The sequence below is a fragment of the Hippoglossus stenolepis genome, chromosome 10 (assembly GCF_022539355.2).
Source record: "Hippoglossus stenolepis isolate QCI-W04-F060 chromosome 10, HSTE1.2, whole genome shotgun sequence".
In the NCBI taxonomy this organism is placed as follows: domain Eukaryota; kingdom Metazoa; phylum Chordata; class Actinopteri; order Pleuronectiformes; family Pleuronectidae; genus Hippoglossus; species Hippoglossus stenolepis.
In genome coordinates, this window is record NC_061492.1 from 22,739,101 (window position 1) to 22,759,218 (window position 20,118).

At 39.9% G+C, this 20,118-nt stretch overlaps 1 protein-coding gene across 5 annotated transcripts in view; it reads left to right on the top strand.

Moving 5' to 3' along the window:
* The window catches only part of gphna (gephyrin a), a 29,312-nt gene that overhangs the window by 4,561 nt on the left and 4,633 nt on the right, over nt 1-20,118 (top strand). For 2 of the 5 annotated variants that reach the window (XM_035168267.2, XM_047341799.1), the window contains exons 4-22: nt 1,933-2,025; nt 2,241-2,335; nt 2,477-2,543; nt 3,379-3,672; nt 5,169-5,270; nt 6,903-7,040; nt 7,560-7,602; nt 8,662-8,799; nt 8,962-9,075; nt 9,309-9,364; nt 10,974-11,093; nt 11,205-11,263; nt 11,356-11,509; nt 11,746-11,867; nt 13,698-13,785; nt 14,379-14,452; nt 15,591-15,655; nt 18,529-18,632; nt 19,734-19,830. In XM_035168267.2, coding sequence (XP_035024158.1) covers nt 1,933-2,025; nt 2,241-2,335; nt 2,477-2,543; nt 3,379-3,672; nt 5,169-5,270; nt 6,903-7,040; nt 7,560-7,602; nt 8,662-8,799; nt 8,962-9,075; nt 9,309-9,364; nt 10,974-11,093; nt 11,205-11,263; nt 11,356-11,509; nt 11,746-11,867; nt 13,698-13,785; nt 14,379-14,452; nt 15,591-15,655; nt 18,529-18,632; nt 19,734-19,830 — 2,023 coding nt within the window. The remainder of the gene's footprint in view (nt 1-1,932; nt 2,026-2,240; nt 2,336-2,476; nt 2,544-3,378; nt 3,673-5,168; nt 5,271-6,902; nt 7,041-7,559; nt 7,603-8,661; nt 8,800-8,961; nt 9,076-9,308; nt 9,365-10,973; nt 11,094-11,204; nt 11,264-11,355; nt 11,510-11,745; nt 11,868-13,697; nt 13,786-14,378; nt 14,453-15,590; nt 15,656-18,528; nt 18,633-19,733; nt 19,831-20,118) is intronic. The other 3 variants (XM_035168268.2, XM_047341800.1, XM_035168270.2) reach the window with 3 other exon arrangements.

A 20,118-nucleotide genomic window follows, 5' to 3' on the forward strand; every position in this document is an offset into this window, starting at 1 on the left:
GAAGAAATTTAGGTAAGAACATATTGATGAATCCCAGATTTGTGCGTTAAACGTTTGTACGTACAAATCTGTTTGTCCAAATTAATAAAGTCTTATGAGCAGTTGGCAATGACCATCTGCTCATTTTTTTACTGATTTTAATTTTGTTTTAGTAAAATTAGTTTTTGTTTTGTCAACAAAAAAACAAAGACATTTTGTCTAGTTGTCATCACAGATATGTTAGTCAAATTTTTTGTCGTGAATTAAAATTTTTGAATGCTTTCTAACTATTTTGAGGTTGCAGCTGTCACCTTCTTTGTGTACAGTTAACAGGTTTCTAGGTGTCAATCGTAAGGAGTCATCGTCCCTCTGCTCTGCAGTCATATACACACTGACTCACCTCGGTAAATGATGTTAGCATTTCCAGACTGTCTGAACAGAACCGCTTTCTCTCTAATCTACTCTAGTACAGTTGATCCTTCTAACCAAGCATCACTGCAGCTCCCTATGCTGTGAGTCATTCAGAAGCTGGATCCACTCACTTCACTAACATTCTGTTCACTGTCTGGGTTTAGTTCAGAACATCAACACATTTCTTCAGCGAATGCCCAGAGGGAGATGATGGTTACTGCCGACATTGAATCTTGGAAGTTAACAACTCCTTTGATAGCAACATTAAAGTTAGCCAACAATAGCCATTTTCAGACATGAACTCCAGAGAATGTCTGCACAATTGGGTCCATACTCTCTGCGGAGTTTGCCTTTCACTTATGAACAATGCAGCAGAAGATTCTCAGCTCAAACCCATTTACAACAACACAGAAATCTCTGGAGCATTCATTTGAGGAGTGGTGCAGCAAGCAGAGGAACAACGTAACATATTAATTCAGCTGTGGAGATCACATGTTTTTATTTACAGCACATCAACACTGACATCAGCCGTTATCACCCAAAACTCATTGCTGTCTTCTACCTGTATGGCACCGCCTCTACATCCTTCGATATTTCATTTATCTTTGTTATTTCAGTTTTGCCTCTGTTGTGTGTTAGTGATGTAGTCAACAACATTTATCGGATGGTCAATGGACTGATGTGCCTTTAACAGACATATATCTGAATTGGTATTTGTGTTTGCTGATGTGCATGGATATAAAAACTTGTATTTTTAAGAATAAACAATGCAATGATTTTTTTTTTGTTTGTCTACATTTTACATAAACATGTCAATGTAAAAATGTTTTCTATATAGTTCTATATGTATGGTTTTATTTCAGTTTTCTTATAATTTATAGTAATTTTGAATAATAATATTAATAATAATATTATTAATAATAATAATTTACTTAATGGTAAAGCTGTCAAATATCCAGTCTAAATGTGATTAATGAGTCATAGGGGTTTGATAATGACATCAGAGGAATTATTGTCAATTAAAAAATAGATATACTGTATATTGTATGTTGAACAAGACTTTGCATTAAAACATGTCCTTTGGTTTATTCACTGGCAAAAAATGTAATGCGTTTCATCATATTCCATGCTTTAGTCTAGTTTTAGTCATGAAAAAAAATCAGTTGTCCATTTGCATTTTTCAACATAGTTCCCATTAACACTATTGAAATGTACTATCTGTCCATCATCCAACACTCAAGCCAGTTATGATTCCTCGGTGCAGGGCTCATAGTCACTGAATGCAGTGACAATATGAGATTTGTGTGGATCCTAATGGGGACATTCTCTCTGCAACCATCTCTAAGCAGCACCTTAGAGCTGGTTGTCTTGCTCTAAGACACTTGACCAGGACAAATGTTAATTATCAGTGGAATTCTAACCCAAATGTGCCTTAAAAAAAAACGTCTTAACGATTGCAGGAATCATTGGATTCATAGAATTATACATGAGCATGATGCGTGGTATAGTTTTAACTTTGTGTGCGGGTTTATGTGTGCGCAGGAAACTCTTTTGGAGTGGTGCGATGAACAGGAGCTGAACCTCATTCTGACTACTGGAGGAACTGGCTTTGCACCACGAGATGTTACACCTGAGGTACACACAATAAAACCCTGCCATCGTTTCATTAAAACAAAGTTGGTACTGATTAAATACAAGAAATTGAAAGACTAAACTAATAAGTCCTGTCTAAAAATGCTAAACATCTTGAAAGAACATATTCTGAATTAAATGAAACAAACAAAATCTTTGGGACACACAAACACCTGAAAAGTTTTAACAAAGTCTGAGTCCTTTTGTTTATGTTGTAGGCAACCAGAGAGGTGATAGAGCGAGAGGCCCCAGGTATGGCTCTGGCCATGCTTATGGGATCCCTCAACGTTACACCACTCGGCATGCTGTCCAGGTAAAGACTTGATGTTCTCACTACTCAGTCAGACATGCTGCCATTCTATGTAAAAGCCATTCTAATCTGTTTGATTGTAACCAGATGATGTTTGTGGTGTCGTCTTCTGGTCTAATCGGCTCTCTTTTACCTTGTTTCCAGGCCGGTGTGTGGTATCCGTGGTAAGACTTTGATCATCAACCTGCCAGGAAGCAAGAAGGGCTCTCAGGTACGATTTCTTTGACTTAACTCACCCATGCTTACTGTGTACCTTATTAGAATGACATAGATTCTCTCTCATTTAATTTACATCAACTTAGGTTTTACAGAACTTCACAAAAATGGCAATAAATTCAGTGAAGAGCACTAATTTGGTAATGACCTAAAGTGTAGGTCCTGAACTTTACTAGGGACTTCATCTTGTGCAAAATTTTTCATCACTTGATGCTCATTTTGGATTTATATTTGAGCTTGTTTGCCTTATTTTAGCAGGTTTACCTGTGTAAAAATATACCTTGGATATAGCACTTTGTAGTTTGGCTTTCTTGAAGCAAATTGTACTCACATGATTCTTGTTGTTCTGGGTTTGTACCCTCATGGTTGAATGCACTTATTGTAAGTCGCTTTGGATAAAAGGGTCAGCTAAATGAAATGTAATGTAATATTAAAAAAAAGAAAACACACGTATACACGCTAATTTGGCTTGACAAGCAGTTTGACCTGAGTCTAGCTCCTTCTTTCGAGGTCGAGGATTTTATTACAGAGAGTGTAACAGCAACACTGGAATAGCAATGAAGTCAGAACATGACGTGGCAATGCTTACACCACTTACACGTATAACCGGTAATTTTGAAAAGAGGTATATGTCATCTGGTCTTTCAAAGGTAATAGTCAAAGTCAGTGTTGGGATTTCAGATTTTCCTGGTCCCAAGCAGCAAAAAAGAATCAGTGAATGCAGCTTAGAATGCAGCTTATGTACTTAGTGTGCATATATATATATATATATTCTTTTTATTTTATTTTGTTGTTATTATTATTATTATAATTTATTTTTTTTGCTCTAGGAGTGTTTTCAGTTCATCTTGCCCGCTCTGCCCCATGCCATTGACCTGCTGCGGGAGGCAACGGTCAGAATTAAATACACACATGCCGCTTTGGAGCAGCTGCAGTCCCCTTCCTCTTTGCTGGCCAACACGCACATCAACACTCACAACAACATGCACACCATGGAGCGCGGCACCCAGTGTGAGGAAGAGGAAGATGAAGAGGAGGACAATAGGAGAGGTCACCATGTGCACAACCACCACCATCCCCAGCATGGCTCCTCCCACATCACCGCAGCTGCTATTGCTGCCAAGGTAACCGTCCGGCGAGACATGAGAACACCAGAGCTGCTGCTGAAAACTTGATAGATAAAACTTTAATGATCCCTGTGGGAAAATTGGGTCATTGCAGCAGCAGGCTACTGCACTATAGATACTGCTCTAATGCCATAGGCTGATGCTGCTCCAAACAGAAATCACAGATTAGAGATAAAGGGGAGTATTTCAGGATGTACAGTATGTCTTTTCTTCAAATCTCAAATTAATATTTTACTAGTCTAAGTTAAGCTGAAGAAAGTTGCTGTTTGATGAAATATTAGTAAAACATTTCCAAGGAGATAAGGAGGGAAAATGATGGTAGCTAAACCATGACCCTTTCACATGCTATTAAGGTCTCAGTTACACCCGGTAATATGCAGTCTGTATCTGGATACTGGAAAAGCTTGTTCTCAGCTGTAGACTGTTGAACACTTCACAATTGCAAACAAATTGATTAAGTCACTCTTATTGGCTCTAAGCCTGGTATTGCAAGTGCATTGCATACCCGCCATATTCTAATTTGTCCTGCCAGTTTCACAATGAACCAAAGCCAGCGCTATCATCCATAAAGTATTTACCGTCCACGCAGTCAGACCTCATAGATTCAGATGCAGTTGTGTGCGTACCTGCAAGTGGCATGCAATGCAGCTCTCTCTCCCACTCAAGAACTTGTCTTTCACTCTTTAGTCTGTTTACCTGTCACTCACAAAGTGTACGTGCACCTCACAACCCCCATAGATTGAAATAATTATGAGGGACATGCTGCAGAGAAAGTGAAACACAATTTCTGGAACCACATATTTATTCGCAGACAAAATTGAATAGGTTCTTTCCTGACCCATACTGTAACCCTCCATCGAGTTTCATGGTAATCCGTCCAGTAGTTTTTGTGTAATCCTGCTAACTAAAAGACAGACCAACAAAGTGAAAGCATAACCTCTTTAGCGGTAGTTATAAAGACATTATTGCAGCATTGCTTTGGGAGCCCCAGGAGATAGCTACGGACAAGGGTCACATGACCACGGAGGTTAGCTAAGTTAGCATGCTTTTCCATGTGCCGTATGTCTGGACAAAACATCAATCGTAGCTGCTTCGCTCAATACACATTTATTATTTTATAATTCCCAACGTCTCCTTTTTAGCGTATCGTTAGCTCACTTGCTTTTTATGTATTTACGATCCTCAGTGACTGACTGTATTGTACATTTTGTATTTTTCATTTCATTGGGCCTTTAACACCTGGTGTAATTGGGGTCTAAAGCACTTGTTTTAATGCAGATTATGTTGATTATTCAATGTTTATGTCATGAGTGTTCACAGCACAGTTTAGATAATGGTTAGAAGCATCTTAAAGAGGAGCTGGTATTAGATTCAGATGTGAACTTTTTGTATCTGTTCACCATTTAATTTCACTCACCTGTCTGTCCGTGCCCACATACATCTGTCTGTAAGTGTTTGTGTGTTTGTGTTCCCTGCATGTGTGTGTCCATCAGACAAGCCATGCTGTGGTCATGGCTAAGGGGGGTCCCTATCTGCCTGGCACCACACCCGCCCCACCCACTCATTACACCTGCTCCTGTACTCATGACCAGCAGGTGAGACACTCGTGCTGAGACGCACACAAACCCATCCTCCCTGTGCCATTTGTCAGCTGATAATGTCAGTAACACACAAACAAAGACTTGTCAAGATGAATCACACACATTCCGAAAAACACATTTTCAAATATGAAGCACCATTTTCATAATTTCACGATGAGCATCTGGAATGCAGAGAAAATGAAGTTAAGTTTTCACAGAACACTCTAATCTTCAACATGCGACAATATACATTATATTTAGTTCATTTAAAGCTGCACTTAGTCAATGTTTTTTATATGAACATTGGATCAAGTGATATAAGTGAGGTGATGAATCCACAGATAATTAACTTGGCTGTTGCCTTCAGCTCAGCAGTTTGGTTTTTATTCACATCATTGTTTCTGTTTTCACCGCTCACATCTGAGGTGTTTTGGTTCATCAGTTGCGTTTCCAGCAACAGCAGCCAGCTGTACAGCACACTACATTATTACATTAAACAAGAAAAAACAATATTGCTTTAATATTCCTCCAAGTAGATGTTGATATTTTTCTATGTCAGCGTGTTGTGTGAATAGGTCCACTCCCTCAGGTGGCTCAAATCTCAAACTATGTCGTTTAAAACACTTGGAATGTATGAAATGTAATTGCATCATAAGTAAATGTAAAGCCTTGTTTAAGGAATGATGCCAACCAAACATGAGCACAATCATATGTTAGGTGCTCCTGGATTAGTGCTGCTCTTGGTTATGACTTCGAACTCCTGTTGCCTTCATTTCAGCTAGAACAAATCAATCCTCTGGCTGCTGTTGACTAGATAAGAATTCACGTGATGGTTTTAGAGGCGAAACATTAACCCTTGGTTAGATCATTAAAGATCGTATGAAGAATGGGAGCCTACCCTCAGTGATAATGATTGAAAGCAGCAGTTTGTAGGTGTGATGATTAATGTTACAGCAAAACATCCTGGGAAAGGCCTCCATGGATCTTATAAATAATTCAACATAGTTTGTGTAAATTGTCCTGTGGGTCACATTGGTAATTCAGTGATGAGAGCACAGAAACTAAAATCATCCACATGTCCCTGTTACATGCTGCACACTCCAGTATCCATGACTGATTTCCTACTTAAAGGTCGACTGATGGAGTTACAAATTAACTTGCCTTCATCACAAACACAGTCTGCAGAGGTTCTGTTTGTTCATAACTCCGCACAAATGCTTCATTTCATTTATACATTGTGTTTGTGATTCCATTTCAAATTAAATTCATTTATTTTATAAAAAGAAAGAAAATAAACATTATTACTGATCCCCTGCAACGATTTGTTCTACTATTTAATTGATAATAACTTGAACTTGAGTTAAATAACATTAGATTGATATTTTAGTATTTACTAACCACTGATACGTCAGAATATATTGTGTGGATATAAATATAGTTTAAGACTCTGCAGGCAAGTTTACACATGTCATTAAGTAAGAAATTAAATGTATTCAGCCGATTCATCACTGTTACTTTGCTTCTTAGTGTCATATGAAGCATGTGGACCAGTGATCACTGAGGGAAACATGGATGATGTTGGTATCTATGTTGGTGAAGTTTGTCCACATGTTTGTAAAAAAACAACAACATTGTGTGTGTGTCTAGATCCCGGACTCGATCATTTCTCGAGGCGTTCAGGTGCTTCCTCGAGATTCAGCCTCTTTAAGCTCCACCCCTTCCGAGTCACCACGGGCGACACAGGCAACCTCCCGCCTTTCCACCGCCTCGTGCCCGACACCCAAGGTATACACTAACTTTCATAATGGCAGACACACAAACATTTGCATAAAGAAATAAGAAATCCTGAAAATTGACTTTTAAATAATACATACATTTTTTTTTTTTTTTTCTGTGTTAAAAAACATTTTTTTTAAAGGAGCTTTATATGCCAGAGCAGAGCGTTAATAATTACACAATGGAGCAGAACAAGTACTGATAAACTAGTGAATGAACAGATCTGATAAATTAAGAAAGTGAAATGTCACAGCAGGTTTTGAAAACTGTGTCAGGAACTTCCTTCATAGCAAAGATGAATAACTGTCTGATATCTTATATGTGATGAAAGGACGGAGTGGAGCTGATGTATAAGTCAAACCCTGCAGTCATTCTTGTCTCTGTTAATTTGACAAAGAGCTCAAATTCATGGTATTCATACTTCAAGGTCGTGTGTGTTTGTGAGACACTAATCAACATTTCAAACCTTTGCAAGCAGATTGTCCTGTCATGAAGGAGAATATAGAATATCTGTTTGTCTCTCTGCAGGTTCAGTCACGATGTGGCAGTAATGAGAACATTCTGAGAGCAAGTAAGTTCACTCTGTGTGTGTATGTGCGCGCGCGTGTGTGGGGGCTGTCCTTCCAAAAGTCAATTACTTGATGTATTAGTCAAGAAAACCACTTTTTTGTATCTGCCTCACAGTAAACAGAGCACTGCATGATAAACAGTTTATTTATTGATTAACTGTTAGATTTTTACCACCGTGTCATGCACATTATATGCCCAGTCTGAAACAGGCATACAAGACACTGAAAAAGATAACGAGCAAAGCCAAAGAACCACATATACCCCACTCAACACTCATCAGAATCTTTTATCGATGTGCGAGCCTGATCGCATCAAATTGTTTGGCGGAAATGGGTTTTCCAGCTTCTGATGATAAACTAGCGAGTCGACAACTTCACGTACACAACCAAACATTTAGCACTTGTCTGATAACAACAACAACACAATGTCCACATCTGTCCTGCATCCTCTGGCCTCTTTAAGAGTGAAATATGCTGGGATATTCACTCTTATTCAGTTTCTTACCTGGTCGGTTTCTCTTTTCTCGTCTTCATTCTCTCTGACAACATCCTCTTCAGTTTCCTTCCGTGGCTCTACCATGATGTACACACCGTGAAGGGCCAGCTAGTTGTCTCTTATAGCTAGCTTCTAGATCGGGGCCCTGTAGTACGAAGCCGGATTACGCTTGTTGTCCATGTGTCTGGCTCAGGAGGTAGAGCAGGTCGGAACCATAAGGACAGCGGTTCAATCACAGTCTCCCCCATTCCGCGTACCTGCTGTGGTATCCTTGGCCAAGATACTGAGCCCCAAATTAACCCTGACAGCTGAGCCACTATTGTGTGTGATCGAGACAGTGCTCCAAGTAGATGAACTGTGTGTGTGTGTGTGTGTGTGTGTGTGTGTGTGTGTGTGTGTGTGTGTGTGAGAGAATAGTGAAAGGCAATTCTGTAGTGTGATGATTGGTCATCAAGAATAGAGAAGCGCTCTATAAATACAGACCATTTACCATCTATAGCAGCATATTAACCATTTACTCACCCATTCTGTGTTTGTTTGTGTGTGCGTGTGTGTGCGTGTGCAGGCCACAGTGCAGTGGACATCAGTAAAGTGGCACGTCGTCATCGCATGTCCCCGTTCCCATTGACGTCAATGGACAAAGCCTTCATCACTGTTCTAGAGATGACACCTATTCTGGGAGTTGAAGTCATTAACTACAGAGGTGAGTCTCATCACATTACCTGTCTTCTTTCTGTCTGCTGCTATCTTACGAACCAAGAGGAGAGGAGGAACTTATATCAGTAGTCTGCAGCAGTTTGGTGCTCAATTGTCAACGATACACACATTCACGTTATCAATATTGTGTATACTTTTGTTGCTACTGGTTGGTGGCTGCTCTCTGCAGACGGTTTGGGTCGAGTGCTCGCTCAGGACATCTACGCCAAAGACAACCTTCCTCCGTTCCCTGCCTCTGTTAAAGATGGCTATGCAGTGCGAGGTGAGACCACGAATCAGATATCATATTTTACACCAGATTAATGTGATGGAGCATCCATGAAAATGAATGCCATCTATTCATTTACTGTATGTTTGTTAACCTGCTGACACTGAGTGAATTAAAGAGCAAACTGTAACCTGTCATCTTAGCTGCCACTCAAAGTTTAAAGAATCAATAATCGTGGTCTTATTTTCACAATTAACTGGATTAACATCATGTTCATTGACCTGTAGCTGCTGATGGCCCAGGAGATCGCTTCATCATGGGAGAATCACAGGCTGGACAACAGGTCAGCTCTAACACACTAACACTAATTTAGAGATCATGCCTTGAACTGTATCTAGTATCTAGCATCATTTGTTTAGCAACACAGCTACTCAGACTGTCAACAACATAACTGTTAGCATGTGTAAAAACAGTTCCACTACTATAACTACTGTGAGTAATACTGCTGAACAGAGCACATACGTCTGCCAAAGCCCAACAGTCCCCTTAGAGAAAGATAGTAGTCCCCAGTTGGCCTGATATATTGAATGAATGCAATTAAAACTAGAATAATAAACAGAAAAATACAACACAAATGCCATCACCAACCCCTTACCCCATCTGCCTGACCTCAGAACAGATATGGCAGTGGGAATGAATGAATGTCTGAATTTGCAGGATGATGAGACATTGCGCCACACAAACAGATGATTTTCACAGTCAGAGCCAATGTCATTCCACCAGAATGGAGGAAATGTGACACACCGCTTTTGTCATAAACACTGGAAAATGAAACAGTGATGCTCAGTATTAATGAATCTTGTTAATTTGACGTATGGTGAAGAAATTGTCGGCATATCAAGTTGTGTCTGACCACTGGGGTTTGTAGTTTCAAGTTTCTTTGTAGCAGCCTCGTGTCACATAATTTAAGTGTAATTTCACCCTTAAGTTTTGGGTGAAGTGTTTCTCCTTGGAAATTCAAAAAATGCCTTGAGAACGCAGTGCTGGGAGGCGGGGCTAAGACTTGCCTACCTACTACCTCTCCACCACCCCCCACACACATACAACATATACCAATTAGCTTGCTAAAGCTAAGTGAACTACGTTGTCTAGCTATTAGCTACAACTCCATTGCCAGCACACACATTTTTGTCAGAAATGTCATAGGAAATAGATGCTTCTCGCCTCCGGACCACGGACATCTGTCCTGCTTCCTTCAGGTGGCTGCAGGGATTTAATGAATGGAAGGAGAAAGTTATTATACAGTATAATTATAGTTATACAGCTGTGGATAACAGCTGCTGTGAAAATCACCCACTATCTATTGACACATTTTCTGACAGCTGTGTTTTAATCACATTAATCTTAACTCGTTTGGAGTTTATTTTTTGCGTCTTTGACCCCTGAGATTCATTCCTGTGTTTTAGAAATGAGTAGTTTAACTTCTATAGTAGCAGATGAGACCGCCTCAGTTCTGCTGGTAACTTGATCTTCCATCCCCTCCTGAGTAGATCTTGTTATTAGGAAGATATATTATAACTATATATATATATATATTTAAGGATTTTCTATTGTCTACTGTAGTTCCTGCAGCTCACAAAGAGTAACAACTGCAGCAGATTATGTTGAAGTACACGAACAACACGAACTGTTTTAATTTTGCAGTAGTAAATCTAAAGCTATGACTACCACTACTACCAGTTAACTACCTTGCTACTAATGTGACTACTGCACCATATCACACTTTTAATCAGTGACAATATTTTACTGTATACTCTGCTCAACTGATTTCTGAAGTAAACGTAAAATGACTAAAATGAAGTGTTCAAGAAGCACTTGACAACTATCAGACTAAGTCAATTTTGTGTGTGTTTGTGTGTGTGTGTGTCTGTGTTGGGGTGTGTTGTGTGTAGCCCACCCATACAGTGATGCCAGGTCAGGTGATGAGGGTGACGACCGGTGCTCCCATTCCTTGTGGAGCTGATGCTGTGGTCCAAGTAGAAGATACCGAGCTGCTGAGGGAGTCTGAGGATGTAATAACACCACTTTGGATGTTTTCTGATCACTGGCTACTTTACTGCTGTGTATGGACAGCATATGTCTTCTTAGTGGACATGATGATGTTGAACATTTGTCTGTTACAGGGCACAGAGGAGCTGGAGGTGAGGATTATGGTTCAGGCCAGGCCAGGACAGGACATCAGGTAAAAAAAATTTTTCAAAAACTAGTGGAAGCTAATTGCTATTAAAGCTGCATTAGAAAGCCACTGTTATCTAACGTGTGTGTGTTCCAAAGGCCAATAGGTCATGACATCAGGCGAGGCGAGTGTGTGCTGGCTAAAGGAACACACATGGGTCCGTCAGAGATTGGCTTGCTGGCTACAGTTGGAGTGACTGAGGTCAGCGTGCACAAGTTTCCTGTGGTGGCTGTGATGTCCACTGGAAATGAGGTACATGCCAATAAACAGATGCAATTACACTCTGACCTTTATTTTGATATTTGCGCTTAGACTTTTGGTTGGTCACTGAATCAAGATGCTAGGTGTTTATATCTCTCTCTCTGTGTGTGTGTGTGTGTGTGTGTGTGTGTGTGTGTGTGTGTGTGTGTGTGTGTGTGTGTGTGTGTGTGTGTGTGTGTGTGTGTGTGTGTGTGTGTGTGTGTGTGTGTGTGTGTGTGTGTGTGCAGCTGTTGAATCCAGAGGATGACCTCCACCCAGGGAAGATCAGAGACTCTAACCGCTCCACTCTTCTGGCCACCATTCAGGAGCATGGCTACCCCACCATCAACCTGGGCATCGTTGGAGACAAGTATGAACGTTTATTTTGACAAAGAACATCTCAGATTCAGGACATGTAGCTCACAATAGTATCCAATCATTTACAGTTTTGTGCTGAAATATTTTGCCCAACAACTGTTATTTATTTTTGAACCATTGGATCATACTGATTATAACTCTGTGCTGGAGATGGTTTGTCCATCCATTCTTCCCAGTCTCTTAAACATTCATTAATGCCCTGAAGAAATTTCTTCAAATTCTTCACCTAGATTCAAAGATGCCCTGATTAGATTTGTTGGCCAAAGGTCAAAGCCACTTTACTGTGACATCATAATGTTCCTCTGGCCATAATTTAACACTCTAACTTCTTACCGCTATTCCTGCACCTTGACTGGTTGGTTGAGACAAATAGTTCTACTTGGTGGTAATTCTACTTGACCAGTCTTATTATATTAACTTCAAATTGATACAGTTAAAATACTTCTTCTTTGATTTAATATTCTACTTTCATAAAGCTTGATGAAGAAAACAAGAGACTTAGGCCCAATCCCATTCCCCCCTTCTCCCTACCCCTACCCCTTGTCTTCGAGGGTTATTTTGCCCCTTGAAACGGAGCTAATAGGGGTAGTGGTTGAAATCTTCCCCTACGAATTGGGACAGCACTTCAAGAAGCTGTTACATCATCAGTAGTCGTCGATGTAAACAGACGCGACAAGAAGTTTTGCCGGGGATGTCATTGTAATAACATTGTTAAGATCTTAAATAAACCAATGCTAATGTTTGCAGTTACTAAAGTGACAAACCTATTATATCCATATAAATCTATGCTAATGCAGGTGAGTCAATGACATTTGAAATTGAAAAGCTTGGATGCTCTGCATTATTTCACGTATAAATCAAAAGCTCACAGCTTCAGTTTGCTAACAGGGGTCTGTATGCAACCCTGCCAGGATGCTTTGTTATTAGAGGAGCAGTTCAGTTCAGTAGCATCGCTGCTATACACTAGTTAAATCAAGTGCATTGTGTATCTTCAATGAGGGGGGGGATGCAACATAAAAATATGTCAAAATATGGGATTATCACCTACGCATGAACGTGCAAAATGGAGGGGAAGAGGTGAAATGGGATTGGACCTTAATTTTCAAATAAATCTAAAAAACAAGGGTCAAAACTGAAGCAGCAAAGGCACATATCCTGACTTTTAGTCCTTTCCATGGCAGAAAAAGAGGGACTCTTTACAGAGTGTGATCTTTCAGTTTGATTTATTTATTTTGCATTCAGATTTTTTTATGCTTTCACTCAAACCCTGCTTTTGCACTCAAATAGGCCCTACTTGTGCTCAAATTGTGCGCTTGTTCTCAGATGTTGATATTGCTTGGACAGATTTCCTGGGACTCATGCTGCTTTTGTGCACGCATGTAACATCTACTCTCAGATTTTTTTCTTAAGTGCTTGGATTTTTGGGTGGCGAAATTCCCCCAACCATTAGTGCTTAAATATCTGAGTGCAAGCGCACAAGCAAAGCAAATCTAAGCACAAACAGGGTATATTTGAGTGTTTACAAAATCTGAACGTTAAATAAATAAATCCTGCTCTCAAACTGAAAGACTACAGTTCAATAAAGATCAGGAAAAAAAACATAATCCTGCACTTCCCATAATGCCACTTGACTGACACCTTTTTGAATCTCCTTGTGTGGTAAAGGCTCTTTGAAATGCCTCATCTCTTGTTTGTCAGCAGTTGTAGTTGTAGTGTGGTTATTTTCTCAGACATCACAAAAGCTTCTCAACAGCCACATGAGACATTTTACAGCTCAGTGGCTTCTTCAGGATTAGTAAACTGGGTTTGATGTGTCCTGCAGCCCTGATGATCTGCTGTCAGCTCTCCATGAGGGAATCAGTCGTGCCGACGTCATCATCACCTCAGGAGGCGTGTCCATGGGAGAGAAGGTACCTCAACCTTATAATCCACCTCTTCTAAATAAATAAAGAATTCCATGTTGAGGAGATGAAATGTAATGAGGAAGATGACAATCCCTATGCACGGTATTTATATGTGCCTGATTCAGCTTTGCGTTTTCTGTTGCACTGTATGCCAACATACAGTATCACCAGTTGCTTAACTTTTGGAGTTTAAAGGTTAAAGGTCAAGGTCAACAAAATAATGGTCAGAAAAATCAACATTTTCCGAAAATAACAGAGTCAATATAAAGCTTATGTTGATCAAAAACGTATTACCAACCATATGATATGTGATGTCATGAAGACGACATAAAGAAGTCAGACAATTCGGTCCTAAAGGACTGTAGACATGACCTAAAACTCATATGGATCAAAAAAATAGTTTGATCATCATCATGTCACTATGAAGTAAAAAAAATAACATTGTATTGTTCACTAATACATTAACCTTTGGAACCAGTAAAATTACAGCAACAACTACAGCTTATTAGGTTTTACCAATGATTTGTCATCATTGCTTTTCATTTCTGTTGACTCAGTTCAGTTTTATAATGTTGTTGTTTTTCACGTTTGTCTGTCAGGACTACCTAAAGCAGGTGCTGGATATTGATCTACATGCTCAGATCCACTTTGGTCGAGTCTTTATGAAGCCAGGGTAAGACGGGGGATGGGGTTAAACATTAAAAATGGAGGAAACGGGATTTTTTTTTTCCTATTGACTCCTGGTGAGAAACAATACTAACCTCTTTGTTCATAACATTTATGCTGTAAACTGAACTATCACGACATCCTCTTGGACTTTTAATAACTCACATTAAAGCAGCTCACATCATTTAAACTGAGTCACATGTGGCAGAAACAAAACAAACGTTGTCATGTTAACCTTGGTTAAATTAAAAGGGCGTAACTTTAACACCTGGTTAACACAGGTTAGCAGCCCTGAGGGAACTGGTAGGCCCAGCATTGCAAAGCTATCAGCTAACTAGCTAGCTTGGTTAACATCATAATTCACATTCACTGGGACAGTGACTAGCATGCTAGCAGTTTCCTCTTCTCCAGTCAGAACACATAGAAACACACAGTAATGTTTTTGGAGCATAGTGAAAATGTGAAGATAAAGACTGTAAAACATTAAGAAAACAAGAGTTTCTTCACCGAACAAACCGGAGACATCAGCTCCTCCGTGTCTGTTGTTACTGAAGAACAGGCCTTAATCACACTGTGAATGCTCGGGCCCTAATAAAGCAAACTGTACAAACAGTAAAAGCATCGGTGTAAAAACCCTCTTCAGCAACTGATAACGACAGAATAGAAGTAAATGTCAGAGAAGTGAGTGAACACGATGAATCTCTCTCTAGTCTGACCCGTCCCAGCTGCTGCCTGTCAATCATCCGAGAGTGTGTCAATCAAACAGACACGCCCCCAAATCTACAGCTTTTTAAGCTCTAATATCTAATTAATTACGATATATAATTTTCAGATGTACTACCAAATCTCTGTTAAGAAGGAGAGTATTTAGCGAATGAGACCATAATCACAGGTGGGACTTTTTTTTGACAGAGTATTTCATGGGAGAAAGTTTTTTCAATGGCAGTCTAAGGAGCCAGAGATTTCTTGGAGCCAGTTTGACCCAGCCCCTGCTGGATCTCTGCAGTATTACACTTTTAAGCACTTCCGCATAGGCTTCTTCTTTTGGAGCCGGAAGCTACGTCCATTTTTTATATACAGGTATGGTCTGATATGATCACAGCTAGTAAAAGTAAAATGACCATCTGCGTGTTTCTGTTTTTCAGTCTTCCTACTACTTTTGCCACAGCTGACATTGATGGAGCTCGGAAACTCATCTTTGCTCTGCCAGGTGCCGTATTTATATCTGATGTTACTGCTTTTGTGTGTTGTGTCAGTGTTGTCAGTAAGTGTGTATCTCATTATTGTCCAATCACCTAGACCCTGTTTGATCAGAACTGTTTTGGCTCCTCACACACTGTCGTTATTCATATGAAGCCATGTTCAATTTAGTACATGTGACCAACTGTATGTGTTGGCTCAGTCATAATCCCAATTCATGAATCAGGAGTTTATGTGACAAGTAACTGAAGTTAAGAAGTAACCTTCAACATAAAAGCAACTGCAGCTCAAAGTCAGAAGCACTTAGTAGCAAACACACACAAACTGGTGACAGTTGTAGCTTAAAGTTCATTGGCTAAAGTGATGTGATGCCACAAGTCTTTCAAATTTCGCCAGAGGAAGGACTCATGGTCTTATTGAGTTATACGTTATTGTTCAAAGTGGCAAAGGTCAAACTGTTTGTGTAATAGAAAGTCTAACTTCAGGTTTCATCTTTCTGAACTTATACTCTTCTCTTCTTGAAGCAATTCATTCTCCATCTGAACAGACCTGCTAACTCAGCATGTTTAATCTCTTAAGTGGCTGGTTGAAGGTGGTTGCATGCTATCATTAGCTAACACATCTATTCCAAATCACCAAATCAAACGTGAGTAGGCTCTCACATTAGAGCTTTTCACCAGTAAGCAACAGAAAGATCCCACACATTATGTTTACAGGGTATGTGTATGAAGAGATTCACCTGTTTTAAGAAACAATTGGATACTCTTAATCACTGAGGAAAATTTTACAGCTACATCTAACTGTTAGAGCACCAAATCATCTGCTGTTTCAGGTTTTGTGGGTGCCGGGGACGATATGTTATCTCCTGATGACTCTTGCTAAAATGTCATTCTGTTGCCTGCATATTTTCATAGTTCGTCTCAGTGGGTTTTTTGCTGGCTCTCGTCAAATATTTAGTCAATGAATTAATTCAATAAATCGTTTCGTTACGAGAACAGGTAACATCAGATACTGACAAACACATCACTTACCAAAGTGTTTCTTAGTAACAGCAGAGCAACAGATATCACCTCATATCGTCATCATTGACAGAACCTCAACTTCAAAACTTCAAAAGACCTTAATTGTCATTCAAAGTTATACAGACAAGTGCACTTTAAACTGAATTTTGTTGCATTTAGCTCACAATACAGAGAGAAATAAATTAATATAAATAGTTAAAGATAGAATTACTTTTAAAGCAGCATTAGTAAATTGCTCTCGATACGACGTAAATATAAGTATATTGCACTCTCCTTATGGGCAATGCTGTGAAAACCCTAAATGTCCTTTGGGTATCATCTTTGCCCAAGCCCAAAGTACAAACTTTGAACCTCAGGTGACCACCAGCTGATTGAAAACATGATGAATGTAAATATATTGATACCCATACTCACTGTAACCTGGGAAATTATTGGATATTCATGCATATTCTTGCTTAACCAGCCACTTGTCCTCAGTGCTGTGTTCTGTCGAATAGCATCATGACCTGACCATCAGTTATACAGTCATACTGGTCCACAAGTTGTTTTTGTTCATATTGAGGATTTGTGTCGTTAAGTCTTGCAAATCCTCTTTGAACTATGGTAACCCATAATGCCCTTGTCTGCATAGACCCATAGAAACGTGTACATGACTCTTTAGAGAGCCATGATTATGGGTTTATAGGAGTCGTCCTCTCTTCTGAATAGGACACTGCCTGGACCAGCACCTACTTTTCTTTGTCCTTAACCTGGTAAAGCTGAGGCACAGCTAAATCTTTTAAAGTATTATGTGTCTTGTTCTAGAGGAACTACCAGAATAATTACTAGAATAAGATACATATTTGGTAATGCTGTGAGAAACAGCAAAAGTTGGGAGACCTCAACATTTGTTTTCATAAAATGTTAAGAAAATACTACATGAGGAGTTGGAAGAAAAAAATTAAATTAAAGCACTGACAATAGTTCCATATCCTCATTTGCACCTTGGTTCGTAATCCTGTTATTATCTGGAGCCTGCTTCAACACAATAAAGCTGCTTTCAGATACGCACTGAACTCTAGACTATTTCCGCTGGGGCTGTAATGTCCAAGTGAGAGCCTCCGGACTTTCTCTGTCTGGCCCCCAAGTAAAGAAGTTTGCAGAGAGTCCGGTGGAACCGATTTGAGAACACAGAAGGAGATTCTCTTCAGGATTAATTGCAAGCGAGTTGGGGTGTTAATGACATCTCTAACATGCGACAAATGTAAAAATATCTAAGGAAGAAAAAGAGGAGCAACTCATGTATAGGACACCGACAAAGATGTCTAGAGAGTTTTTGGTGATGAAGGCCAACACCGGTTTCGATGTGCTGTAAACCAAAGCACATGATATCCGCAGCGGAATTAATACGTTACATCCTGCCTCTTCCTGCTGCACTGCCCCTCACGTTAAAGCTCCAGCCCAATGTCCAGACTCAATGCTCCAGACATCCTCCAGAGTTCCTGTCTGACATCTGCTTGAGTGGCTCAATCAACCTTGTATTGCTCTTGCATTGGGAGTTACTCCCAAACTTGCTGACAGTGAGTTTCTTTGCCTTCGTACAAAGTCTCCAGTGCTGGTTATGACTGGCATCAAAAATAATTTATTCACCAGGGATATGTCTGTGTTATATCAGGCATGTGCAGTACAACACCAATATGTTCAATGCAAAGGGAGACAATGCAGACACTAATTAGACATTTATTCACCCGGCACTGTACACTGTATATCTGCACTCGTGTAGATTGTTGTAAATATCTCCTAACTTTATATCTCAGTTGTTGGTAGTGCCCATGCTTTCCTCCTCAGTAACCCAGTGTTGTGTTGTTATGTTGTCTTAAAGGTAACCCAGTGTCTGCAGTGGTGACTTGTAACCTGTTTGTGATTCCTGCTCTGAGGAAGATGCAAGGCATTCTGGATCCTAGACCTACTATCATTAAAGCTAGGGTAAGAGACACACACACACACACACACACACACACACACACACACACACACACACACACACACACACACACACACACACACACACACACACACACACACACACACACACACACACACACACACACACACACACACACACACACACACACTAATCCATAATCTCAAATTTATATATTATTACATTAAGGGTGGAGACACCTTCTCGATGGTTGATCATAATATGACAACGACATATAGTACATGGCGGGAACTGACTTTCGATCCACTGTGTGAGAAATGTGTCTTAGAACCCAACAACTCTTTTAACAGTAATGTAAATACTGTAATTTGTTTTCCCACAGATGCCAGATATCTGTTAATAAGTTTTATAAAATGGCTCAAATCAACATTTTTGTGGAAGAAATTATAGAGACGTTTGGAAGGGAGCGTTTAAAAAATAAATAAATCCATATTCTAAGATACTGTGTCCAGGCCCACTCACACAAAATGTTGCAATATTTGGGGAGGTTGTTAAGGAGAATTCATAGTGTCCGCATCCGCCAGTCCACTGGGGTCCGCTGTGCTCCTTGTGATGCACAGTTTGTTATCCACTCACGTTTGCTTGGGTACACACAGACCCATATGCTTATGTAGGCATGCATTCCCAAATTTGTGACCACGCTGACTGAACACTTAAACTGCACATGCTACAGGTACAATAAAGTAAATTCACCTACTGGAATAGAACGAGGGATCAGGTATGCATACCTGGAATGCAAGACCGACACAGACCCTCATTTTAATATGAAGGGAGCCATGGGCATGTACATGTGACCGGAACAAGTAGCTCAGTCAGCTTAGTGCCACTTAGCTTTCCATAAAGGCAGGAAACTGTGAAACAGCTACCCAGGCTTTGTGCAAAGGAAACACAATTCACCCCCTAGAGTCTCTAAAGTTTAGCAATTAACATTTCATGTATCGTATGGTTAAAATATTTTGTTATATGTAGCATACAGGTATGAAAATGGTATTCCTGAATCCTATTCCTAAAAGTTAGAAGCAGTGAAGTTGGACAGATATGTAACATGCCCATAACCTTGTGTTTGTGTGTGTGTATTTCAGCTTTCCTGTGATGTTAAGCTGGATCCCAGACCAGAGTATCACCGCTGTATTCTCACCTGGCATCACCAGGAGCCACTGCCCTGGGCACAGAGCACAGGTACACACACACACACGGATATACACACACATTTTAGACGTGGTCTTCATTGCAAACCCATGAGGCAAGAATTGTGTTTCCAAAGTTCCATACACATTTGAGCTATATCACCAAATCAGATATCAGTCAAATCAGTACTGCCCAGATCAAATCATTCCTTTCATGCCCTTATTCACCTTCAACCCAAAACACAGCAGCTAGGGGTTCTTACATGAACACGACAATACGATCCCATCACACCCATTCTCGCCTTTGCAATTCTTACGCATGGTTCTCAGAATTAATTTG